General features: G+C 37.5%; 1 protein-coding gene across 1 annotated transcript; it reads left to right on the top strand.

Moving 5' to 3' along the window:
• The first annotated feature begins 1,406 nt into the window (after window positions 1–1,406).
• Window positions 1,407–27,218, top strand: SAV1 (salvador family WW domain containing protein 1). The gene is made up of 5 exons (XM_058739022.1): window positions 1,407–1,836; window positions 5,130–5,573; window positions 15,294–15,564; window positions 19,800–19,943; window positions 25,824–27,218. The coding sequence occupies exons 1-5, from the start codon at window positions 1,743–1,745 to the stop codon at window positions 26,023–26,025; spliced, it is 1,155 nt and encodes a 384-aa protein (XP_058595005.1). The 5' UTR covers window positions 1,407–1,742; the 3' UTR covers window positions 26,026–27,218.
• The last annotated feature ends 156 nt before the right edge of the window (window positions 27,219–27,374 follow it).

Below are 27,374 nucleotides of genomic sequence, written 5' to 3'. Positions count from 1 at the left end.
CTAACTTAATTCCCACTATTCTCCGCCTCTACTCCAGCTACATAGACTTACCAGTCCTCCAATTTGCCAATTAACTCCAACATCTCTTTCTCATGAGCCTTCTGTGTTATTTTACCACACTGCCTAAAATCACAAAACCTCTTTTTCTTGTTTTATTTTCACTTCCACACTTATTACTATGTAATAATTAGCACAGTACGTTTTACTTGTTTTTCTCTATTGTCTCTCTTCCCCACGGGAGTAGGGATTCTTGTCTGTTTTGTCTATTGCTATATTCCAATCGTTTAGAACGGTGCCTAGCACAGTGGATGCTCAATAATTATTTGTTGGTTATTAATCGTGAGAAACTCTGTACCAAAGGAGCATAACAGCATTCAAAGATGGAGACAGACACTAGATAAAACGTCTTATTTGATTGTTTATGGCAAAACAAAATGTGACCATCTTCCTAATCTTAAGAAGCAAAAAAAAATCCTTGCTTTTTAATTGTTTTACATCTAACATGCTTTCAATCTCAGGGAAAGCATTCTCCATCATCCAAGCCTTAATCTGCTCATTAGGGGATGGATCCCCTTATTTCTCAAATATTATTGCATACATTTGGGAGCGCCTCTAAGTTACACAAAAGAAACTAAGTTCTGTTTTAAATTAAAAAATTTAGTTCTTGACCTTTTAGTGCTTAATACGCTAAACAAATTCTAAGATTGTAATATTTAATTCCAAGAGGAATTATGTGGTATTAAATGTAACAAAGAGAGCGATGATAAATACTATGCGAACATCAAATTTATAGAAGAGGTAGTATAAACTCCATTTTGCTGTTTTCCTCCGTTTTTCCTTTTTCAGAAAGACGCACCCTGGCATACAGGAGACCACTGATTTATATTTAACTAGTAATGGACAGGTTAATGTTCCCAATTAAAAGGGGCACCTTGAATTTTTTGTCACCGCACTAGCCGGAGCATTGTGGTCCTTCAACTCTGTTCGCATTCTGCGTTAGCAGGGACCTGAATTTACCAGTCCAACAAACTCCAAGAGGGACGTCCTCACTCTAGGATGACGACGGGAACGCGTAGGGGGGCGTAGCCCGCTCCCTCAAGGTCCTGGGGGAAAATCTGTGGTGTAGAAGGGGTTCCACAGCAAGAGCGTGAGACGGCCTCTGCGCTCAGTCTGGCGGACTTCGTCCTCAGTCCTCTGCGGTCCGCAGGACCCGCTTCTCCTCCGAGGAGACAGTGTGACGGGCCCGTTAGCTGACAGCGCCTCCCGGCGTCCCGCAGCTTGAGCCGCGCCCCGGACCTGGGGTGGGGGAAGGGCGGTGGCGGCGCTCGCGCAGCGTCGAGTTTCCCAGAATTCCCAGCGGCCGCGGGGAAAGTTTACGGGACGTAGGCGGTGGCGGCGGCGGCGGCGGTAGCGGTTACTAGGCGGCCGGCGGCAGACCATGGCCCCGGCCGGGCGTTTCTGGCCTCTGCTCACAGAGTTCTAGAGCAGCATCGCGGAGTGGGCAGATATCCGGGAAGGGACTGACAGGCGACTGAGCTGTGGCCGGCGCGCTTAGCGCCCCGAACATGCGGCAGTCCCTGCGGGCGACCCCGGGCTGCGGAGAGGCGGCGGCGGCGGCAGCGGCGGCGGCTCGGGAGGGAAGGAGGCGGTGGCGCCGGCGGAGGTGGCGGCGGGGCCGACCGGCGCCCTGCGCGGAGCCCTAAAGAGGCTGCTTGGCGCGGCCTGGGGCCTCGTCGACAAGGATGCTGTCCCGAAAGAAGACCAAAAACGAAGTGTCCAAGCCCGCCGAGGTGCAGGGCAAGTACGTGAAGAAGGAGACGTCGCCTCTGCTGCGGAGTGAGTGTCGGGCGGGGCGCACCCACACCTGGCCCGAGCAGCTGCGGGGGGCCAGGCGGGGCTCCCGACGCGGCTTCCCGCGGCTTTTCTTTCCTACTGGTCTCTATGAAATACTGTTCTTTAATGTTTTGTGTGCCCGAAGTGGTGGTCATCGTTTCAAAGCCGATACAGTATAAGAAACTTAGATTAGTCTCTCCCCCGTGGGCCTTCCTAAAAAAACAAACTTTCCTGTCCCCTCATGGCAGAGTGTTGTTTCGTTTTGATTACTGGAAGCAAGAGGTTCTTAAGGAAACACTTAGGTTGCCGATTGCCAGATGCTATGGGGGTGAAAGTGATTAGACTGGGGCATACTTTTTCCTCTTCGAGATACTTCAAGATATGCCTTGTGTTTGCAAACATTTCGGGTGTTACTCGTCCGTGCTGGGAGTTGTGCAAACCCAAGTAGAATTCCTTAGCCCTTCTGCTGGATGCAGACATGTGAAGAGGTGACAGTTGACCGTCGCTATTGTAGCCGCTTCCCAAAGCCTCATCAATCCTAGATCTTAGAGAAGCCAAAATCATGTGTATTTGGGCATATTCGTGAGAATTGCTCCAAATAACACTCTCCCCTCCCCCCCCTCCAAAAAAGGCGAAGTACTGAAAATGATTTCTATCGTATTTTAGGAGAAATTGCCAGGAAGTTGTTTTTTGTTTTTTGTTTTTTTAATAGTTTGTATTTCTCTCCACCTCCCCATCACTTTTCAATTCAGGTATTTGACTCTCATTTTTCAGCTGAATCTTTTTAATTTTTAATGTTTGCTTGTGTGTTCAGGACATTTGTGAAGTAAGGAACTAATATTTTGATGTTTATACTGCATACTGAGCACTTGTGTAAGTGTACTTTTTGGAAGTTCCTAATAACCGTGTGATTTAACCATTAATTACCTCATACTGTAATTGGGAAAGCTGTTCATAGAGGTTCCTAGTATTTATCCAGGATCACTCAGAGAGGTGTGGAGAGCATTTTTTTTTTTTAGATTTAGTTACTTATTTCGAGAGAGACAGAGCACAAGTCGGGCTCGGGGGTGGGGGGTGGGGTGGGAAAGAGAGAGAGAGAGAGAGAAAGAAAGAATCCCAAGCAGGCTCGTGCTAACAGCACAGAGCCTGATGTGGGGCTCGAACTCACATAACTGTGAGATCATAATCTGAGCCGAAATCAAGACAGGACGCTTAACCAAATGAGCCACCAGGCACGGAGCATGTTTTTAAAAAAATAATAACCACATCATCTGCTTTGGAAATTTATTCTTGTATTTGCAGTTCTTTCTTTTTTTTTTTTTTTTTTTTAAATTTTTTTTTTTTCAACGTTTTTTTATTTATTTTTTTTGGGACAGAGAGAGACAGAGCATGAACAGGGGAGGGGCAGAGAGAGAGGGAGACACAGAATCGGAAACAGGCTCCAGGCTCCGAGCCATCAGCCCAGAGCCTGATGCGGGGCTCGAACTCACGGACCGCGAGATCGTGACCTGGCTGAAGTCGGACGCTTAACCGACTACGCCACCCAGGCGCCCCTGCAGTTCTTTCTTGATGGAACATCAAAATAGATTAGATGGATGCATCAGTAACCTGAAAATTGATTTTTATTTATTTTTTAAGTTTATTTAAGTAATCTGTACACCCAATGTGGGTCTGGAAATCATGACCCCACAAATCAAGAGCTGCTTGCTCTTCGTGCTGAGCCAGCTCGGTGCCCCTGAAAGTTGATTTTTAAACCTTTGTTTAGCAGTTTATTTTTCAGTTACATATGCTTTTAGGTTTTCGGTTAAATTTATGATAGGTTGCAGTTTGCTGCAAATAAACTGTATTAAACATTACTTGAAATCATGAAATATGTTTGCCATACTTTTTTTTTTTTTTTTTTAACGTTTATTTATTTTAGAGACAGAGCATGAATGGGGGAGGGTCAGAGAGAGAGGGAAACACAGAATCTGAAACAGGCTCTGAGCTGTCAGCACAGAGCCTGACGTGGGGCTCGAACTCACCTGAGACGAAGTCGGACGCTTAAGGCGCCCCACGTTTGCCATACTTTAAAGCAAATAATGATGTAGTATTTTTTAATTTCATCGAGTTTTGAGCTTGCTTATTTGAATATTGATTTTCTAGAGTTAGCTTCTAGAGCTTAATATCAGTGCTCTCTAATTTAATTGTTTACTTAGCTAATAAAAGTTTCCAAATCTAGTTTTCTTTTTGTTATAAAGTTATTTGCTTTCTAACCTGGCGTGTCTAAGCCATGTAAGTTCTGTATTCAGAAGTACTATATCCTGAAGGCCATTGTTCTGTTATCTTTTGTTTTGAATTATAATTACTTGTTCTTAAGGGAGCCATAGTTTGAGGCTTGGCATTTTTGAACTGATTCAACATTTGTGTGCCTCTGTGAAATGAGATCTTTTTATTTTTTAATTTTCATAGCTAACTTTTTGGCTCTCCAGCTTTTGACTAGTGTACTAATGTACTAGTGCCACGTAATCCAAAAGGAAACCAGGTTAATTAAAGTTTTTTTTTTTTTCTTTTTAAAGGAATTTACCTTTACATGTTTGGGAATGGCATATGTTTTGTTTTATTCTTGAAATTGTGTTTGCTTGAAAAAGGATTTTTGGGAATTTTGAAAATGAACTGAAATCAACAACAAAAAAATCTTAAATTATACTGGTAATTTTATCTATTTGTTAGATTGTTTCCTATTTTTACACATTTATTAAATTTTTTTTAATGTTTGTTTATTTTTGAGAGAGAGAGAGAGAGACAGTGCGAGTGGAGGATGTGCAGAGAGAGAAGGAGACACACAACTCAAGGCAAGCTCCAGGCTCTGAGCTGTCAGCACAGAGACTGACTCAGGGCTCGAACTCACAGACTAATGGACTGTGAGATCATGACCTGAGCCAAAGTCGCCCGCCCAACCGAGTGAGCCACCCAGACGCCCCAATTTTTACACATTTATTAATGAATATTTCATTAACCATAATTAAGCTTACTGACATTTCATCTTGTTTTGTGTGGTGGTATGCAGAATACATTTGATTCTAAGTTTACACATACCCCGTTGATATAAATTATAAGTTCATTTGAGTGGGAAAATATTAATTAACATTAATTTTTAAATACCCAAGTACTATCTTAAGTCAGAATTTTAAATGATGTGTGCTTGAGTCCATTGAAATTTTGCATTTTGGGGTAATAGGTGTAAATGAACAGCTTTTGAAAAGTGTATTTAATTCCTTAATGAAGTGGTCATTTTACTCTTTGTTTTATTGTAGATCTCATGCCTTCATTTATTCGACATGGTCCAACAATTCCAAGACGAACTGATATCTGTTTGCCAGAATCAAGCCCAAATGCCTTTTCAGCTTCTGGTGATGGAATAGTTTCAAGAAACCAGAGTTTTCTTAGAACTCCAATTCAAAGAACACCTCATGAAATAATGAGAAGAGAAAGCAACAGATTATCTGCACCTTCTTATCTTGCCAGGAGTCTAGCAGATGTCCCTAGGGAGTATGGATCTTCTCAGTCATTTTTAACAGAAGTTAATTTTGCTGTTGAAAATGGAGACTCTGGTTCCCGATATTATTATTCAGATAATTATTTTGATGGTCAGAGAAGGCGCCCACTTGGAGATCGTGCACATGAAGACTATAGATATTATGAATACAACCACGATCTCTTCCAAAGAATGCCACAGAATCAGGGGAGGCATGCCTCAGGTAACTTAAAATTACAAATCCTACATTAGATTTATTAACAATTAAAAAGATGCTCTTTTCTGGATTGTTTTGGGAAGCCAACAGACATTCCCAGAAAAATACTTTCCCATTTTGCCAGTTTTGTTAATAATTTGGTAGAATGGGAATGTTAGAGTTTCAAAGAAAGTGGACGTGGACTTTAACTTGAGAAAAGAAAGGTGGATAAGAAGAATTGGGCATGGTAAGGGATAGAACCTACATTGTTTCTCTTAACAAAACTGCTTTCATAGTTCAATAATTATTTCCCAGGTTGGTCAGAAAGACTTCTGTCAAATGGTTGGGTGTTAGCCTGTGTTTTGTTGATCTTTTTGGAATGAACAAACATATTAGCCATATAATTTTTTTTAAATCTGCTTTCCGTGTTTGTTAACTTGGGGATATTTGTACAAGGGGCAGAAGACATAGAAATGCACAATTCTACTGTATTCCTAAAGTACTGGATTACACTAGATAAACTGAAGCAAGAGCTGAAAATTAAACTTTTATCTGATTGTTTTTTTCCTGATAAGTTGTAGGCATTAAATCTTGACAGTATAAAAATAAATACACGACACATTTACTTTTTAACTCAGGGAACTTCAAACAAGGTGACTTAGAAATAGTTTGGAGCATGAGTGTAGAAAACATTTTATACACTTAGTATTAATCATTTATTTATTTTCTCTGACCTTCTTGGTATCTGCCCTCTGTGCCCTGTGGTATCTTACTTGGGAAACAAAACCAACATATGCACAATAATCACAGAACGGTTGTTAGACTTTGTGGTACTAAGTACAAGAGGGGAGTCAGAAGAGATGTCAGGGTAGGCTGGAATACTTTTTTTTTTTTGAGAGGGAGAGTTCATATGCCTGTGCATGAGCGGGGGAGGAGCAGAGAGAGTGGGGAACAGAGCATCTGAAGCCAGCTCTGCAGGGACAGCAGAGAGCCCAATGTGGGGCTTGAACTCAGGAACCTGTGAGATCGTGACCTGAGCCAAAGGCAGACGCTTAACCAACTGAGTCACCTACGCACCCCAGGCTGGGATACTTAAAGAATGATTCGTGGAAGAGGTAGGACTTGAACTGCACTTTGAGCTTGGACTTCAGACGGGCAGAGGAAGGTCATTTGAGGTGGAAAACTAGGAATAACCTGGTGAAAACAGAGTAGACATGTAAATCCAAAGAACTGTGTAGTTCTAGTTTAAAGAAAGATGTGAGGCGGAATGCAGATTTGTGGTTCAACAACAGGCTGAAGGATTTAAACAGTCAAATAGAAGCCATCAAAGATTTCAAAAAGACAAGTCATTTAAAAACATTTTTTTAATGTTTATTTTTGAGAGAGAGAGAGAGTTGAGCAGAAGAGGGGCAGAGAGATGGAGACACAGAATCTGAAGCAGGCTCCAGGCTCTGAGCTGTCATCAGAGAGCCTGATGCAGAGCTCAAAACCATGAACTATGAGATCATGACGTGAGCCAGAATCGGATACTTAACCGACTGAGCCCCCAGACACCCCCCAAAAACAAGTCATTTTATAAGAGCAGTGTGTAAATATTACTAGTTGTACTCAAGATAGATGGCTAGAGAAAAGATAACTGCAGGTACCAGTGGTATGGGAGAGAAAAGGGCAAATCTGTGATGCTTTTGAAGGAAAAATTGAGAATTATGGTTTTAGGAGAAAGTAAATCACTGAAGTTTTGAAAATTGAGGAATAATGGAGAATACTTGGTAAAAGCAGCTTATTTTGTGAAAGCTGACTTTGGAATCTCATTGGGACATCGAAGAGGAGAGCTTTCCTAGGCATGTAGAAATTAACATGGTTGAGTGCCTTTTTGATTTTAAGATTTTTTTTTTTTTTTTTTTTAAGTAATCTCTACTCTCGACACGGTTCTTGAACTCACAAGCCTGAGACTGAGTCGCATGCTCCACTGACTGAGCCAGCAAGGTGCCCCTGTGCCTTTTTGTTTTTAAAGAGCATCTAGGTCAAAGGATTAGACAGTTGCATGCTTTGGTGTTTTTTTTGGATATTTCTAATGTTGAGTAATTTTAAATCTCAGGAATAATTTGTTATCCAACCAAAATAGTAAGCTTTTTAAAAAAACTCATTTTTTTTTTTTAGAGTTAATAGCTGCTTACTGTAGAAAATTTGCAAGAAGTGGAAAAGTTAAAGGAAAGTACTCATCAGGCCGGAGATTCATAGTGTTTCAGTTAATTTCCTTCATCTTTTTTTTTTATGGAATTCTTTTTTTTTTTCATATTGTTGTGATTATACTGTGTATAGTTTCATACCCCTGCTTTTTACTTGAATGAGTTTTATTTTTTTTCTTTAAAAAAGGTTTTTTTTTTTCTAACGTTTGTTCACTTTTGAGGCAGAGACATGAGCAGGGTAGAGAGAGGGAGACAGCATCTGAAGCAGGCTTCAGGCTCTGAGCTGTCAGCATAATGGACTGAGCCACGGCAGGCGCCCCTACTTGAATGAGTTTCTTAACATTATACGCTATTTATGAGTAGTTTTGGTGACTCCACAATCATCCATAATCTTCCATTTGGTGCACGTTTGGAGATTATTATTTTAAATGTTAATGAGGACCTGACCTCAGCTGCAAGCATTTGGGAAGGGAAGAAGTGGGACACATCTGCATTGATGGGACTCGGCCACAAATGGGATATTGAGAGATGAGGGAAAGAGAAAAGTCAGATAGGATTAGCATAGCACTTGGCTGCATAGGAGGTGCTGCAACTACAAATGCTTGCCTGAATGAATGAGTCCAGAGATTTCACATCTGGAGTCTTAAGACAGTTTTCGTTAGCTGAGGGGTAGCAGGAATAATAGCTTAAAAGAATCTATTTATCATAAATACTTCACACTCATTTTTGTTATATTTATGTGTATTGCAGACATCACTAATAAAACTCCTAACACTTTTCTGTCTAAATATAAGTATTTAGAATTAATAATGCCAAGTTAAAATACTGTTTTAAAATTTTGATTCACAAAATATCATTGAGGAAATACTGCGAGAACTGAATTTCTACTAATCCTCTCTTAGTGGCAGTCTGACATAGTTTTGGTAAGTTTAAACTTTTTTTTAAGTTTATTTATTTATTTTGAGAGAGAGGAGAGAGAGAATCCCAAGCAGGTTCCACACTGTCAGTGCAGAGCCCAGTTCTGGGCTTGAACTCAGAAAACCTCAAGATTATGATCTGAGCCAAAACCAAAAGTCTGACGCTTAACCAACTGAACCACCTAGGTGCCTCTAAAGCATGTCATTTAAACAACAACAAAAAAATTTTTTTAACATTTACTCATTTTTGAGAGCTAGAGACAGTGCAAATAGTGGAGGGGCAGAGGGAGAGGGAGACACAGAATCTGAAGCAGGCTCCAGGCCTTGAGCTGTCAGCACAGAGCCCCATGGGGGGCCCAAACCCATGAGCCGTGAGATCATGACCTGAAGTTGGACATTTAACTGACTGAGCCACCCAGGTGCCCCAAAAATGTCATTAAAAAAAATTTTTTTTTAATGTTTATTTTTGAGAGGGAGACAGAGCCTGAATGGAGGAGCAGCAGAGAGAGAGAGGAGACACAGAATCTGAAACAGGCTCCAGGCTCTGAGCTGTCAGCACGGAGCCTGATATGGGGCTTGAACTTGGGAACAGCAAGATCATGACCTAGGCTGAAGTTGGATGCTTAACCACCTGAGCCACCTAGGCGCCCCAAGAATGTCATGAAAAAAAATTTTTTTGGTGTTTATTTATTTTTGAGAGAGAGAGCATGAGCAGGGAGGGGCAGAAAGAGAGGGAGACACAGAATCCAAAGCAGGCTCCAGGCTCTGAGCTGTCAGCACTGAGCCCAACGCGGGGCTCAAACCCATGAGCCATGAGATTGTGACCTGAGCCGAAGTTGGATGCTCAACTGACTGAGCCACCCAGGTGCCCCAAGAATGTCATTTTAAAAAAAGATTTGTGTTTATTAGAGCAGTGATCATATACTTGAGAAATTTCACTTAATAACAGTTTCTATCAGGGCAATAAGATTTAATGCTTTACCTTTTAGGAAAAAAACCAATTCTTTGAAGGAGTAAGTGTCAGGGAAGGATTAATAATCAATTATTAACCGAGCAGAAAAGCCTAACAGCTGTGTTTTCCAAAAAGAAAAATAATCTGAATAGGAAAAAGTAGCTGGAAGTTTCTTGAATTTATCCTGAAAAGACTTGAAACTTCATTATATTTTCATGATTTATGCTGACAAGAGTTCAAGGAATTTGAATGAATGGAAAGGAGAAAGTTTGTGGGAGGATAAAGATGTGCTATAGACAGATTTATTTCCACAACTTTAAATTTTGATTGTTATTCTAATGTAGTAAACATTAAAAAGATGTGGAAGAAAATAGTTTTGTAATGACTTAATGAAAGTAGTATATCCTGCTAATTACTTAGACTTTCAGGAAACACCTTATCTCAAGGGTTAACTTTATGTTACTGTATTTGGCAGAAGCCAAAAACAGATTGTATAAGGTCTCAAAGAGATTTAGGGCCTAGCAAGTTCTCTGTTTAGCTGCGAAATTTGACCTTTAATGTTTTGGCCAATGTACTGGTCAGGCACCCAATCCATGTGCCAAAGGAAGGAATTCTACTGTTAACAGGAAGTCTTTAGTTGGAATACTAATGGCATACTGAATTCCTTTGTTTTGCATTCCTTTAATGCAATTCCTTTAAATAATTTAGTTCTACACAGGTTTAAGTAACAGACTTCTAAAACATTTATTTATTTAGAAAAAGAGCTTGCACACAAGGGAGGGGGGAGGGGTGGGGAGAGGGAGAGACTTTTAAGCAGGCTCCACACTCCCTGCAGAGCCTGACAAAGGGCTCCATCCCATGATCCTGGGATCAAGAGTTGGATGCTCAGTTGACTGAGCTACTCAGGCGCCTCAAAATTTTATTATTTGTGTATTTTACAATGTTTATTTTTTAATGTTTATTTTTGAGAGAGAGAGAGAGAGAGAGAGTGTGTGTGTGTGTGTGTGTGAGAGAGAGAGAGAGAGAGAGAGAGTGGGGGAGGGGCAAAGAGATAGGGAGACGCAGAATCCAACGCAGGCTCCAGGCTCCAAACTGTCAGCACAGAGCCTGACGTGGGACTCAGACTCACGAAACGTGAGGTCATGATCTGAGCCACGCTTAACTGACTGAGCAACCCAGGTGCCCCAGTGTTCATTGAGAGAGCTCACACGCAAGCGGAAGAGGGACAGAGGATCCCAAGCAAGCTTTGTGCTGACACCAGAGAGCCCGATGCAAGACTTGAACTTATGAACTCAAGTTACCAAAATTGAACTGAAAAGTGTCAGACTTTACAAAAAAACACTGAAGTTAAGTTTACTCCAGGAAATGCATAAATATTTCGTGACCCTAGAATCATCTTTAAGGAGATGTAAATAATCTTTAGAGATACAACTTTATTTGTAATTATTTTGCAGAGGAGGAGAAAGAGTAGTTGGCTTGGTTCAATGCTTACATCTCTTTATCAACATCTTGATTATAACATGGGCTGTGATGTTTAGTATTTATTACCCTGAAGCCTGTGGACCTTCCTTAGAGTTCAGATTCCATTTTATTCTCATATCCACTACAAAATTAGCAAACCAGAATTTTTGAGCTTTGTCTATAAGGGCAGATTTCACAGATACCTGCCAGCTGTAAATTCTTTGGCGGCATATCTAATAAATCTTGGTGGGGAGACAAAATAATATCCTTGTGTTATCCTTTATCCTTATGTATGGGAAATAATGTATTTAGCATATGAGTGTTTTACTTCATATAAATGGAAGGTGTTTATATGAAATGGAAGTTATTTTGAGGATTATGAATGCCACTCATTCTTTTCTGAAACTAATCAAAATAATGGAAAACTAATTTTTTCCTTGTATCTCAGAAATAAGTTATTTTTCCACTGATTGAGTTCAAACTTGGTAGCTGCCTTTTTCTTGTATTAATGGTAGTCATATTTTTTCTTTGAAGAATTACAGTTGATCTTTTGTGTGACACTTTGTTAGTAATAAATTCGTCATTTGACCATGTACCAACTCTGTGGTTTTGGTAAAATAACTTACTTGAATCTTTGTTTCCTCGTCTGTAAATTGGTAGTGATACTACTACCTTAGAGTTATTTTGTGTATGAACTACTACATTTGGAAAAGGCCAGGGACCGAGGAGACACTAGTAATTGTCAGTGCTCATGCCCTTTGTAAGAGTGTTAATGTGCCCTTGTATGCTTTTTTCAGATTTGGCATGTTTGGTTATTGAAGTTTCAGCATTCTGGCTGAACTTAGAGTGGGGCGGGGGGGGGTGTCTCATGTGCTAGAGCTTGATACAGCTTTTTTTCCCTGTCTGCTAGACCTATTTTATTACTAGGAATGTTTTGTTTTAAATCTGTGGTTCTGAGTTATTTTGTACTGTACATTCTTCTCTCAATGGGTTTTATAAAATTATCCCAAATAGTTTGAAAAAAAAAATTAGTGCACATAATACTTTGAGAAAGTATAGGTGGGGTGTGTCATGAAAAGGTTAGGAATCATGGTTTAATATGGCATTGGTAAAGGTGATGAGCCATTTTGGAACTTTGTGGACATCTTGGCTCCCTTATCAAATTGTTGCATTTAGTTGTCATATTTCCTTAGTGTTCTTTGGTCTATGACAACTGCTTATTCCTTTCTTGTTTTTCACAACCTTGATAGTTGTGAGGAATACTTGTCAGATATTTTGTGGATCATCCTTCAGTTTAGAGTTTGTTTCCTGTTTTTCTCATGATTAGACTGGGATTTTGGTTTTTGGAAAGAATGCCACAAAAGTGGAATATCCTCTTCATGTCAAATATAGGGAGGTGTAGATGATATGTATCTGACATTACTGGTGATACTGACATTCATACTTGGTTAAGATTTGCCAGGTTTCTCCATTGTAACAAACATTGCATGTTTGTTCTTCCATTTTTTTGTCTTCATCTTTCTTTCCTGAGCATAGCTTTTATCTTTGTTGTCTTACCATCCTATCTTTGGGGTTCTTGCTTTTCTTTGTGATCTTCCTTCAGAGAGTTGATTGCTTCCTCCTCTTTTTCTTTTAATTAATGGGAGAATACTTGGTTGCATTTTTTTCCCCCTCTGCTTTGGGACATTTTTCTGAATGTTCATTTAAATAAATTTGTACCTTTTTGAAGAACTCTTTAATTTTTCTAAAGAATTGATGTTGTACTGGTCTTATTATACATATTGAATAAGTTTTTCTTTGCCAGTTGTTTGAAATCTCCTCCTATGATTGCTAGAGATGGAAGCATTGTGGAAGGTTGTGGAGGGAAAAGGAGAAAATACCAGAGTAGTGTTTTGGGCTAACTAGTTTTTCACAGTGCTCTCTTTTTATCTCCACTTCTTTCTTTACTGTTCTTACTCTATCTCAGATGTTTTTGGCAGTTATTACATGTACATTGAATCTAAAGGTTATGCCTCTTTCTGTTTTTTAGTTAAAGTTTTTATCAAGATAATTGTAGATTCATATACAGTTGTAAGAAATAACTTAGATCCTCTGTACACTTTAGTTTCCCCCATTGCTTAACACTTTGCAAAACTATAGTATAGCTAAGATGTTGACCTCGGTACAATGTACCCATCATGTTCAGATTTCCCTAGTTTTACTTTACTTGAACACTTGTGTGTGTGTGTGTGTGTGTGTGTGTGTGTGTGTAGTGTAGATTGTGTATTTCACCACCATTGTAAAGACACAAGAGTTCTGTCACCACAAGGATCTTTTATGTTTGCCCTTTTATAACCACACTCACCTCTCTTTCCAACCTTGGCAAATAATCACTATTCTCCATTTCTAAAATTTTATCATTTCAAAAATGTTATATAATTATACAGCATGTAACCTTTTGAGATAGATTGGCATTTTTCACTCAGCAAAATTTCCTAGAGATTGATATAAATTGGTGTATGTATCATAGTTCCTCTTTCTATTGCCAAATAGTATTCTGGGTTATATATGTATCAGAGTTCATTTAACCCATTCACTTATTGAAGAATCTGGGCTGCTTCCAGTTTTTGCCTATTATGAATAAAGCTGCTGTGAACATTTGTATACAGGTTCTTTTATAGGTTACACTTTCAGCATATAAGAACTCTGCCTAATGTAAGGTCACAAAAATTTATCCTCCTTTTTTTTTTTTAAAGGTTTATAGTTTTATGTTTTATGCTTAGGTATATGATCCCTCTTAGGTTTATAGAAGGTAGAATGTATAGATTAATTTTTTTGCATATAGATGTCCAATTCTAACACCATTTGTTGAAAAAACTATCCTTTATCAAATTGTCTTTTCGTCTTTGTTAAAACCAATTGATAGTGTATGTGTAGGTATATTTTAGGATTCTTTGTTCCATTGATCTGTTTGTCCTTTGCCAATACCACACTGTTTTAATTCTTAAGTCAGGTAATATGAGGGGAACCTGGCTGTCTCAGTTGGTAGAGCATGTGACTCTTGATCTTAGGATCATGAGTTCGAGCCCCACCCTGGGCATAGAGATTACTTTAAAAAAGAAATCAGGTAGCTTGAATCCTCCAACGTTGTTCTTATTTTTTTTTTTTTTTTTTTAATTTTTGGCTTTTTGGAGCACCTGGGTGGCTTGTTGGTTAAGTGTCCAACTTCATCTCAAGGTGGTCCTGATTTCATGGTTCGTGAGTTTGAGCCCCAGCATTGGGCTTTGTGCTGACAGCTCAGAGCCTGGAACCTACTTCAGATTCTGTGTCTCCCTCTGTCTACCCCTCTCCTGCTCAATTTTGATCTCTCTCTGTCTCTCTCTCTCTCTCTCTGAAAAATAAACATTAAAAATAATTAAAACAACATTTTTTTTTGGCTTCTCTACTTCTTTTGTCTTTCCATATACATTTTAGAGTCTGCCTATTTCTGTCTGTATCTATAAAACTCCTGCTGGACTTTTGAGTGGAATTATCTTAAAGGTCATTTCAGGAAGAATTGGCATCTTTATGTTGAGTCTTCCAGTCCATTAACATGATAGGTCATCTTTCAGTTCTCTCATCAGTGTTTTGTAGTTTTCAGCATACAGATTCTCCATGTAATTTGTTGTCTATATTTCGTTTTATTAATATGTAAATATTTGATTTTTTGGAGCTATAGTAAGTGGTATAATCTGTTTCCAGTTGTTGTTAGTATACAGATATTTAATTGATTTTTGTATGTTGACCTCATATGATGCTACCTTGATAAATTTACTTAATGGTTCTAGGGCACAGCTAGATTATATTTAAGTAATCATAAACCAGAAACAGTTTTACAAATTTATTTTTGCTGTTTTAGGTGAGATGTCAAATCTTAAATCTTGAATGGGGTGAAATTTTATTTTCCTCACTTTTCCTTTAGCAATATACATACTTAAGTAGCTTTGCTAATAGCTAAATGTTTATATAGCCTGGTGATGGAGGCATCAACCAAAAAAACCTAATTTCAAAGAGGAAATCTAGTTTCCTCCCTTTTTTGTAATTAAACATTAGTAATACTGGCTAGTTTCATGAAAATTTTTATTTATAATTATGAAATCATGTTGGCCAAAGAGTATAAGCAGGATAGTTGATTTTGTAACTGTTTCTCAGATGGCATATTTTTTAGCTTTGAATAATTGTTCTGTTCTTTTTCTCTCTTTATCCTCAGGAATTGGGAGAGTTGCTGCTACATCTTTAGGAAATTTAACTAACCATGGTTCTGAAGATTTACCTCTTCCTCCTGGCTGGTCTGTGGACTGGACAATGAGAGGGAGAAAATATTATATAGATCACAACACAAATACAACTCATTGGAGCCATCCTCTTGAGCGAGAAGGACTTCCTCCAGGATGGGAGCGAGTTGAGTCATCAGAATTTGGAACCTATTACGTGGATCACACAAATAAGAAGGCTCAATATAGGCATCCTTGTGCTCCTAGGTATAGTTTCACTTCTGTTTTTAAGTTTTTTTATTGAGGTTATCTAATGTTAGATTTTGATTCCTATTTTTGTTAAAGAGAAAGGCATCCTGAAGTTTGATATTTGAAAGATTTATTTTTAAAAGTTTATGACATTTTTCTTAGGACTTAGATTCAGTAATGGTTTTAATAATTAAAAAAAAATTTTTTTTAGGGGCACCTGGCTGGTTCAGTAGAGTGTGCGACTCTTGATATGGGGGTTGTGAGTTTGACCCCCATGTTGGGAGTAGAGATTACTTTCAAATAAAATCTTTAAAGACAAAAAACAAGGGATGCCTGGGTGGCTCAGCCAGTTAAGTGCCTGACTCTTGATTTCGGCTCAGGTCATGATCTCACAGTTAGTGAATTCAAGCCACACACCAGGCTCTGCACTGACAGTGTGGAGCCTGCTTGGAATTCTCTCTCTCTCTCTCTCTCTCTCTCTCTCTCTCTCTCTCTTTCTTCTTCTTCTTCTTCTTCTTCTTCTTCTTCTTCTTCTCTCTCTTCTTCTCTCTCTTTCTGCCCCTCCCCCAAGCACTCACTCATTCTCTCTCTGTCTCTCAAAATAAGCTTTATATATATAAAAAAAAACTTTTTAGACAACTCAAAATCACGATCATTATTCTTATGATCAGATTTTGCTTTAATATGCCAGTGTTTAGATTGTAGATATCCAGAAATATAAATAAATAAATAAAACATTTATCTATTTACATTTCAATTTCTATAAATAATACAGACCTTCCTCCTAGTGTGTCAAAATATTCTTCTGAATTATAACATCTTACTGTTTTACTCAGTGTCTGACACTTATGTTCTGTTTCTTACTGTTGTGAGGCAAAGTGAAAATTGGAACTGTACAAAACATCCCAGATCTTTTTAATAAATTTAGCCAGTGAGGAGCGCCTGGGTGGCTCAGTCAGTTGAGCATCTGACTCTTGATTTCGGCTCAGTTCATGATCTCACAGTTTGTGGGTTGAAGCCCCATGTCAGGCTTTGCATTGAGAGCACAGAGCCTGCTTGGGATTCTCTCTCTCCCTCTCTCTCTGCCCCTCCCCCACTTGCGCTCTATCTCTCTCAAAATAAATAGACATTAAAAAAATTTTTCTAATAAAAATAAACAAATGTAGCCAGTGATCCTTTGGGCTTATCCTGTAGATCTTATTTATGGCCAGATTTCTAGTCCTGTGACTACTGTAGCCAGCTGTCACATGTGGCTCTTGAGCATTTGAAATGTAATTAATCCAAATTGAGGTATATTGTATGTAAATGTAAGATACACACTGGATTTCTTTTTTTTAAAATTTTTTTTTTCAATGTTTTTTATTTATTTTTGGGACAGAGAGAGACAGAGCATGAACGGGGGAGGGGCAGAGAGAGAGGGAGACACAGAATCGGAAACAGGCTCCAGGCTCCGAGCCATCAGCCCGGAGCCCGACGCGGGGCTCGAACTCACGGACCGTGAGATCGTGACCTGGCTGAAGTCGGACGCTTAACCGACTGCGCCACCCAGGCGCCCCCACACTGGATTTCAAAGTACATAAAAAGCTAGTATTAGTTTAGTAATGAAATTGAAAATATTTCCTGTTAACTCTCTCTGAACCATAAGATTTAAAATGGGTAGAATATCGTCAGCATGTTGATAGATGTTCCTTAATATCTAGCATAACACAGATCTTTGGTGATAACAAACTTTGGCATTTTTTAGAACCATTAAAATTGTTGTGAAAATAGGGGCGCCTGGGTGGCGCAGTCGGTTAAGCGTCCGACTTCAGCCAGGTCACGATCTCGCGGTCCGTGAGTTCGAGCCCCGCGTCAGGCTCTGGGCTGATGGCTCGGAGCCTGGAGCCTGTTTCCGATTCTGTGTCTCCCTCTCTCTCTGCCCCTCCCCTGTTCATGCTCTGTCTCTCTCTGTCCCAAAAATAAATAAAAAACGTTGAAAAAAAAAATTAAAAAAAAAAAATTGTTGTGAAAATAGATTTTAATATCACCTAAAAAACTAAGCTTTATCATTATTGTGTTATTTTAATCATTTTACATATTTGGATTTATTAATTCAACTTTGAAAAGTTTTTTTTCCTCAGTGATTCCATTTAGTGACACTCAATCATTGTTTATTGAACAAATGAAATTGTCATCCTTTCAAAAGAGCCAGACTGGCCACTCTGCCTATTTTGGGCTCTGGTCCCTTCACCTACTCTCTATACCATTTCAGGCAAGCTGCTGCCTTCCCTGGACTCCATTTTCAGGCCTATGTCATGGGGGTAATTTTGAGTCTCCCGCTTCTACCTGATCACAATTCCCACCCAAGAGCAGGGATGAATTCCACTTATTCCTGCTGTGTCCCAGCATCCAACACAGAGACAGTCACATAGTGGGAGCACAGTGATGTTTGTTGATGAATAATGATGGGAAATGCAAAAAAAAAAAAAAAACCAAAACCCAAAAACCAAATGTGATGACAGATTGCTATCACCTGGTGGCAGAAGACTTTGTGGTCCTGACAACCAGATTTGGGAGTATATTAAGCTGTTGGGTTTTTTTTTAAGTTTATTTATTTTGAGAGAGAACAAGGGCACATGCATGTGCAAGAGCACAAATGGGGGAGGAGCAGAGAGAGAATCCTAAGCAGGCTTTGTGCTGAGGCCCACGTGGGCTCCATCTCACGACTTTGAGATCATGACCTGAACCAAAATCAAGAGTCAGATGCTTAACCTACCAAGCCACCTTGCGCTGAATTTTCTGTTTATCATCAGTAACTTTTACTATGGAATTGTTAATTTACAAAGTATTTTCACAATTTGCTTCTCTTAGCAACTCTGTAGACATTAAACAGGAGAGAATAAACACCTTTCTTAAGCTCACATAGATAATATTAATAGCTGTTATGCTATTAATGCTGTTAACAGAGCTGTTATGCTCTGTTATGCTAATCTATATACAAAACTCTTGACTTACATTAGCTCATTTACTGTTGAGAACAATCATCTTTGGTATGAATTTATTCCAAATTTACAAGTAAGGAGGCTGAAAGTTAGAGAAGTGAAGCAGTTGTGCCTACATTCATATAACTTGTAAGGTGGCCAAGCTGAGGTTAAAACCCTCCAGGCATATTTGACTGCAGAGCCGCAGTTCTTTTCCACCTCCCAGTTGCACTATCAAGGGATATTTTACTTTGTACCTACTTAGAAAGAAGAGATAAGGATAAAACACAATACCATTTGGATATTGATGTTTATTTTTTTTTTAATTCAAGTTAACATACAGTGTAGTATTGGTTTCAGGGGTAGAACTCAGTGGATATTGATCTTTAAATTGTTAATCACAGTCTAACATTCATTTTAATGCTAGTTTAGTATTGTAGTGACCTTTTCTGGTATACACATAAATATTGATGTTTGGGGCAGGCTCTTCTGGTTTTGTCTCCAATTCTGAAATAGATCATTTTGACCTCCCAGATTTCTGTCTTTAGCCTTCAGGTGGTTCAGTATTTTTCCTTAGCATTTTCCCATATAACAGTTCTCTCCCCACTTTGCTGTTCTCTCTGTCCAACCCGTTAGGCCATTAGAACTAATTAAAAGCATGGTTTTTTTTTTTTTTGTTTTTTTTTTTTTAAAGTCTCTGTGATTTAAAATGAGTTCTAATCAATTCTAACTTCGGTAAGTTGATAAATGCAGAAAGGAAATACTATAGTTAATGTGGATATTTCAAGCCCAGTCCTCACTCTTACAGTACTACATATTCCAGACCTTCTTTTCAGCCTGAAGGAGGAAGAACATATCCATTCTCATTTTGAGAGAAACTACCAACCTTTCCAATATAAATGTATAGCTAGTTACTAGTTATTACTGAAAATTATAATTCTAATTTTAAGTTTCTGTTATGAAGGTTATAATTTATCTCCAGATTTTTTATGGCCTACTTTGACATTCCTTGAAAAGACTAAATACCAGACAGAAGAAATTTCTTAAACATATGTAAAGATTTAGTTTAGATTTCGATCTATCACTAATGACCTGTTATTTTCCTGGAGAAGGTGGATTTTACTCCTCTTCTGGTATAGTAAAAAACAAAAGCCACATCTCTGTTTTTTTATATGGTAGAAGGAGTTCAGTTTAGGCAAGAGGCACATTGAAAAACATCAAATAATATTCTTTATAATTTCTTGTTTAGATTTAGAGCCTTTATCCTGATGAATGTTGATTCTTTTTTCTTAGTGTACCTCGGTATGATCAGCCCCCTCCTGTCACATATCAACCACAGCAAACTGAAAGAAATCAGTCCCTGCTGGTACCTGCAAATCCGTACCATACTGCAGAAATTCCTGACTGGCTTCAGGTATATGCTCGAGCTCCTGTGAAGTAAGTGAATTTATAGCACAGAGTTTTTTTGAGGGGTGAGCGGTAGCACCTTTTTTTTTTCCTCTTAATAATATTGGGCTTTTAACTAATATTTTACTTGAGGAACAGCTATCACAGGTTATAAAGTTTAAAGATCATTTGCTACAAATACAAGTTCTGCAGACATTTATTAAATCTTTTTTTGTTCGCAGACCTGGGCTATATTAGGGATACAATAAGGAGCTTACATTCTCATAGCGGGTAGATTAACTTGTATATAAGTGATACATACCTTGTGATAAAAGTAAGGACCCAGGTAAATCCTGGGTACAAGGAAGAAACAGCAGGATACAAGGGTGTTGAGGAAATAATATATGTAGTGGCTGTAAGTTCTGATATGAGATTATTTGAGTTTACTGATACTTTTTAGCTGTGTAACCCTGTGCAGAGTACTTAACTTAGTTTTATCTTCTGTAAATTGAGGATAGTAATAGTACCTATTCTTAAAGTTATTAAGATTTCAATAAAATAGTGCATCTAAAGTATCTTTTATGAACAGTACCTTGAACATTGAGAGCTTAGTAAAGATGATGCTGCTGCTGCTGCTGCTGATGATAATGATTGGGGGCAGAGGTGTAGAAGAGTGGTCAAGATTGGTCAGGAAGGAAACTAAGTCTGATTTCTGGCTCCATCACCTACTTACTGAATGACCTTGGGCAAGTTTCTGAACTTAGAATTAAGTTTTTTTTCTTCTACTGAACTGTGGGGGATAAATGATCACTTTTTTTTTTTTAATTCATAAATGATCACACATTTTAAAGCACATGGCATGGTGGCTGCCTTGTGTAAGCACTTAGTATGGTTTCTTACTATAACTAGTGGAGCTAGTAAAGGCGCACTGAAGAAGAAAATGCTAGGTGGGCCAGTTTTTAAAGCTGTCTGTGAATTTGCCAGGCTTAAAGAGCCTTTCTCGTCTGGGAAAATAGAAGTAGGTACTAGGTCAGTAACCCAATGTGATAAGATTAGTAACATTGGTAAATACAAAGTGCTGTGATTTCAGAAAAGGGGGTGTTTGAAAATAAATAGTTATTAATTATCCAGTGCTTCCCATGTATCTTAGGGTGCTACTTTTTATGTATGTTATCTCATACCTTTTCTAAAACCATTTTACGGGTTAAAAAATATTAAAAAATGGAGGCTTTATCGCTGCTAAGGTCATACAACTATTAAGTGGTAGATTTCAGACTTTTATCTCTAGTTACAAAGATCATGCTCTTAATTTTTGTAATTAATAAAATGCTCTGATTTAATAAATTATTACACACTGAGCAGCTAATAAATTCTTGTTACTTGTCTAGGCATTTCACACGTAATAATTGCATGTACTTTTAACGACTCAGTTAAGGTAACATTTAGTTACTTGTTTTTGTAGTCTTATTCCTTATTTCTTTTTTGTATTTCAGAAACCAAAATTATCAGCATAAAATAGCCCAAAGAAGAGTTTTAGAGAGTATAAGATGATTGGGCAGTGAATTTGGGGGAAAAAAATTAAATCTTTGAGATTCAAGTGAAAGGAATGTAAAACCTTTCATATATATTTTTTGAAAGAGTAACTTTTAACCATACTTTTAAAGGATGATCATTGAAATAAAATTTGCAGGGGGTTAAGCCAACTCTGATCTAAATTTTTGCCATGTTACTCTGTATTTACCAACCATGTGTGCATGTGCATTCAATCATGCATATGTGTATGCCTTTAGCCTAGAGATTTTAGAAGTTATTTTTCTTGCTTAGAGCTGTTTGTTTTTATTACCTTCTTTTCAGGCTTTTCATTTGAATAATTGATAGGTTACCTCAAGGATCTCATAATTATTTGATCATGATTCTGCTCATTTAGACCACATTAACATTCTCATAAAGTTATTGGCCTTTTATTATGAACTATTTATTAATTTTTGGCCAACATAAACATTCTTCTCAGTCTGTAAATTCATGGGTGTTAATCTGTGGTCTGATATGGAGACAAAACAATCTTGGAGGGTCTTTTTTTCCCCCTAAGTCAAATTTAAGCCTTGATAACGTAATTTTTTAAAAGGTTTTAATTATAGATATTATTTTGCAAGATATAAACAATACTTTTCAAAAGTTTCGTTTTAGGTTATTTGAAATTAGGTACCTAATTATCCATAGATGTTTAGCTTGATTTGGTGCCTGGGCTAACCTACTGAAGCCTCTTTATCTGATCGTATCTATACAGTATAGGAATGGAATAAGGAATAATAGCAGATGGACTTTTCATCCCTTTTTCCCTCTTTTTTCACTCTTGGTACCAGTTGACCTATCACTGTGTACAGCCTTTGTTCATATGCTAATATTATGTCCTACAGAATATGCATATTTATGTGTTCCTTAAGTCTGGAAGAATATGTGCCTGTTAAATTTTGTTATTTCTGGGAGTTGATAAGATCGAGGAGGGTTATTCTTCCTACTTTTTATGTTAGTTCTGCTTTATAATCATCACTAGGAATAACAAAAAAAGCTTTCCTTTTGGAGGAAAAAGATAGTACGTAAGTGAAATTCCTTGCTTCTTATGAAAAGAAACAGACTCCCAGAGATCATAGCCCTTTCAACTCTGGTTCTGTGAGCTAGCTATAAAACTTTACGAAATGAGCAACTTAGTTTTTTTTTTTTTTCCCAAATAGGTCAGAACTCTCAGAATAGGCCAGACTGAAACAAGAGAGCAAGCACTTCTTTATGGCTTAAAAACTTAAGAGTGTTAGGAACCTGTTACTTTTTAGTTCCAAAATTTTTGTCTCTAAAAAGGATGGAAATAGTTGATATTGTTCTATCAACAAAGGATGAGCTGTTCTCTATAAAGTAGATAATGGAGAATCATTTACTTATCAAAGGAGAGGTTTTAGCCAAAAACTACCATCTTTTCTCCTTTTGTTAACAGTTGCCAATCTGATTTCCAGAAATTTAAAAATTCTGTCTCTAGCAGTAATTTACCAAAACAATTTTGCATATACTTCCAGAATTTGACTTAGATTGTTCCAAATTTTTATTGATGAATTTTAGTGAAGTTGTGTTTTTTTTTTTTATGCTTTTACTTATTTTGAGAGATACAGAGACAGAGTGTGAGTGGGGAAAGGCAGAGAGAGACCGAGACACAGAATCCTAAGCAGGCTCCATGTTCCGAGCTGTCAGCACGGAGCCCGATGCGGGGCTCAAACTCACAAACTGAGATCGTGACCTGAGCTGAAGTCGGATGCCTAACCAACTGAGCCACCCAGGCGCCCCAGTGAAGTTGTATTTCTGAGGCTACTCAGAAGTCTGTAATGCATCATATAGCTGTAATCAAGCTGAACTCTAGAATAAGTTATAAGATTTAATGTATAACAGGAAAAAGACCATCAGGAGCATATTTACTTTCCATTGTTCCTCATACACATGTACCCCAACACCAGTCCGAGCATCACCTTCGCATGGACTGTATTTTATTCCTTACGGCTAGGCGGTCCTGCAGTGTTGTCTTGCCCCAGCTCTGGGTGTGGGTAGAAAGGAAGAATGTTACAGGCAGGACAGGCACAATGAAGGGACATAGGCTGTGTGTCCCTGGAGCTGGAAGTAGTAGGACTTTTGGCTCCTTAAAGACAGCATTCCCTGGAGTATGAACACAGTTTTTTGGTAGGACGACAGCAATTGATATTTGCATGTGTGAGTTATTTATAAGAAGTTACTTGAATAGAATACTGCCCTAGGAAAAACAGCAAAAAGAGAAACTGTAAGTATAGGCTACTGAAGTAGTTTACAGCCTATTTTCTGAATGATTTACCTATATATTATATAAGTGACTAAAAATTAAGCCTGGGGAATCAGATAATTTGGCTAGTTAAGAAGGAAAGAATGGAAAATATTTACTTCTCCTAAAAAACAAAACAAACAGGCATATCGGGAAGTTTTATATGAGAAGGGAAGTAACGCCATAGAAATAGCAAGGGAGCAAGACTCTGGACTGGGAATTGGCAAATTGCATACTTTTCTTATCTCTGCTCTTCTGGAGTGCTTTTTCTTCTTCCCAATGGATTTTCTGTAATTATTCTGATTTTGTTGTTTCTACCCTTAATCCTGTTTTTGATGCTAAATGCGGTGATTGGGAAGTCAGAAAATTGTGTGAAGCTATTTTTTTTTCCTTTTTTCAAAATTTGAATGCTTCTAGAGTGATAGTCTTATCTTAAAACAAGTGTGATACTTACTAATTTATCCTCTCCCTTCTTTTTCCTTGCTAGAAAGTACACAGATGATAAATGAGCTTTAATGTTCTTATAGTTCCAACTGTTGTCATCAATTTAAGCATCTTGAATCGATAGACATTGCTGCAATGTCCTTTAGCTATGGAATTCTGACCTGAAGCGTTTTTGTTTTTTTTTGTTTTTTTGTTTTTATTTTTGCTAGGAATCATGAATTTGTCTCAAACAAATAAGATCTTAAGCTACATGCATGGCAGAAGTTCTAGGAAATACCTTGTAACTGTTATTTCATAGAGGCTCATTGAGTATTTCTTATAGTATCTCTCTTATTTATATTGGAGTTTCCCACTAAAGAGAATATAAAGCTTTCTACCGAGTATACCTGTTAGATTTGCAGCACTCAAGTAATTAAATGGGTAAATTTAGGATCCCACAAGATATATTTACCTTGTGGTTCTGCATATTGTGCTCCTGGGGTTCGTGGTACATGTACCCAAGTTGTACAGAAATATGTCAGTGTGGCTCATACTGACTGCTCATTATTTGTTTACGGTTTCCCTTTTTAGAAACCGTTTTTAAAAATATATTAGATGATACTTTTGGAATAAGATGGTAAGTGAATTACCAAAGAATCATTGGGTAGGAAATATAACTATTAATAATAAATTTACTAGAATTTACAATCAAAGCTTCCTATTGTATCTGTTGTGCAATATGATTTGAGAAGAACTTCAAGTTCTTTGTCTAAACTTAACATTAAAAACTATTACTCTCTGCCTTTCTGATTTTTTAGTCACTAAACAATTTTGCAAGAGAGATATACCCTCTTTGGGTTTCAGTTTTTTCATCTGTAAAATGGGAGAATTGGGAGTAGAGTGATGGCTTCAGGTCTTTCAATATAGAGTGTAAATTACTCCTTTTTATTGCTTATTACTTCCCTCTCAGTATGGGGCCAACTTACCATTGAAGGACTAAAAAGCCTTCTAAGATATATGTAAATACAATCTTACATGAGTCCTTCTCCACACACTTCTACAGTATACTTACTCTCATTTTGAAAATAACTTATTCTTCCCTTTCTGCTTGAGTTTTTCTGTTTTAATAGTGTATACTCACCTCAGGAAAAAAGCCCACAAATGATGGTTCTTTTCATTCTCCTTTTAGTTCCTTGTTTACTGTAGTGATAGCATTCTTCAGAAAGCTCTATCAACACTAATGACTCAGTGACTTTGCCCAGTTTTGTATATTATTTTCAGGCATAATGTGGTCTACAGCATTCTTAAGTCCTGAAAATTAACTTTAGATGAACTTATGAACAGCAATAGCATGTGTGTTTTTCTGAAATTACAGAATCACAGTGGTCTGAAATCTGTGTTAATTGCTGTCTAATGTTACCATTAGAATAATTGATAAAGATTAAAGAAATGGGTATTTTTTAACTTAAATTGGAACGAAGTAGTATCAGCAGTTTTCTCCTCTCCCTAAAAAGATAGTCTGTTTAAATAAGTTAACAACTCAGTTATTTTTAATTAAAGCTTATGGTTTGTTAGATATAATAAAGTTGATCTTTATAAAAATAGATTATTTTGTTGCTGTCAATACCTGTTTCTGTATGTGTTGTGAACATATGCATGATTATGTTTTAAAACAGATATGACCACATTCTCAAGTGGGAACTCTTCCAACTGGCTGACCTGGATACATACCAGGGAATGCTAAAGTTGCTTTTCATGAAAGAACTGGAACAGATTGTTAAAATGTATGAAGCCTACAGACAGGCTCTGCTCACAGAGTTGGAAAACCGCAAGCAGAGACAGCAGTGGTATGCCCAGCAACATGGCAAGAATTTTTAAGTTAATTTTTTTTTAAATAAAATTTAGGTTTTTGTAAGGGCTTTAAAATATTTTCACAGATAAAAAACTGCAAACAAGTACTTTGGTTAATAAAGGCAACTTTTTTGGAAATGATAAAATTCTAATTTTACATGTATTTTGTTATTAAAAATATTATTTTATTGAGCAAAAAAATGTTTATCATTTAAAAGCCAATACAGCAAACACTTCTAAAACGCTATATATTAGAAACTGCTTTGAATATTCTCAGTGGAGACAAATGCAGCAAGAAATGTGATTATAACCAGATAGTAAATAGGAAATGATCACTTGGTAAACTCGTACAGCAGCAGTACATTTCTTTAAAAAACAACCTATGCAGTATTTGAAAACAGATGTGTACTGCTTTAATGTGGAATATTGTCTGAAATCAGATGGTTTAAATATTATTATTGCATAGTTTAAAATGCAAAATAGGATTTGGGACCTGAATTGTGATATATTTCTATATATAATGCATAGGGTTCACCTCCTCCCAAAATGGAAAGAAAGAACCCTTTTAAAACATGTTAAGAATGTATTTTTTGGTATGAAAGGGTAAAAGGCCTGTAATCTTTTAGTAATAAATTTAGGCATAAGGCCTTAGCCTGTATGGGAAAGGTGTATACAGCACTCAGAGTTGCTATCATTTCCTTACTTTTGACCAGGGCCCTTGGAGCATTTAGGAGCATGGCTCTGATGAGACAGTGTAGGGTTCCGGACAGCATATAGCACACTGCCATCTCAACAGACTGGGTTGAGCTGCCAAAAATGACAATCAGGGACTCGTCAAGAAATCTTGGTCCTTAAATTGATTTCACGTATCTTCTAAGAGTTTGTCACAGAACTTTAAGATCACCATTTCCTTCCCAGATTTTTTTCCTTTTAATACTTACTAAGATATTGTTCATAATTAGTGCAGTACATTTGACTACAGATAAATTTATGGCACTTTTAGCCTATAAATCTCTAGAATTCTGTGAATTTCAACATTAGTTGAAGTAGCTCTTCAGTTATATTTCCCTGTGTTGTAAATATGTAAATATATGTTTAGGTAATCTTCCAAAATAGAGCACTCCCAGTTATCAGTGAGTTTGAATTGATAAAATGTTGAAAATGTTAAATGTTTGATTTTATATAACAAGCTTATTAAATATATTTTTGTGGAAATTAAATGTGTCATGTTTGAATCCATGTCTTTTACATAGTGCTGCAAATACTTGATTTTTCCATTCACAAGGCCCAAAGGCAAAGGAAGCGGTATAATGAAAGGGACATTGAAAAAGGAAAATATGTAGTGGGATTTTAGCAGTTGGGAAAGTTATCTTTCA

This window comes from Neofelis nebulosa, chromosome 7 (assembly GCF_028018385.1).
Source record: "Neofelis nebulosa isolate mNeoNeb1 chromosome 7, mNeoNeb1.pri, whole genome shotgun sequence".
NCBI classification, from domain to species: domain Eukaryota; kingdom Metazoa; phylum Chordata; class Mammalia; order Carnivora; family Felidae; genus Neofelis; species Neofelis nebulosa.
This window is presented reverse-complemented; position numbering and strand designations above follow the sequence as displayed.

Excerpts from the sequence above, each read along its gene's own strand:
- SAV1 (XM_058739022.1), top strand. The coding sequence starts at position 1,743 with ATGCTGTCCCGAAAGAAGACCAAAAACGAAGTGTCCAAGCCCGCCGAG. Across the intron at positions 1,837-5,129 it reads GACGTCGCCTCTGCTGCGGA|ATCTCATGCCTTCATTTATT; the intron begins GTGAGTGTCGGG and ends GTTTTATTGTAG. Across the intron at positions 15,565-19,799 it reads AGGCATCCTTGTGCTCCTAG|TGTACCTCGGTATGATCAGC; the intron begins GTATAGTTTCAC and ends CTTTTTTCTTAG.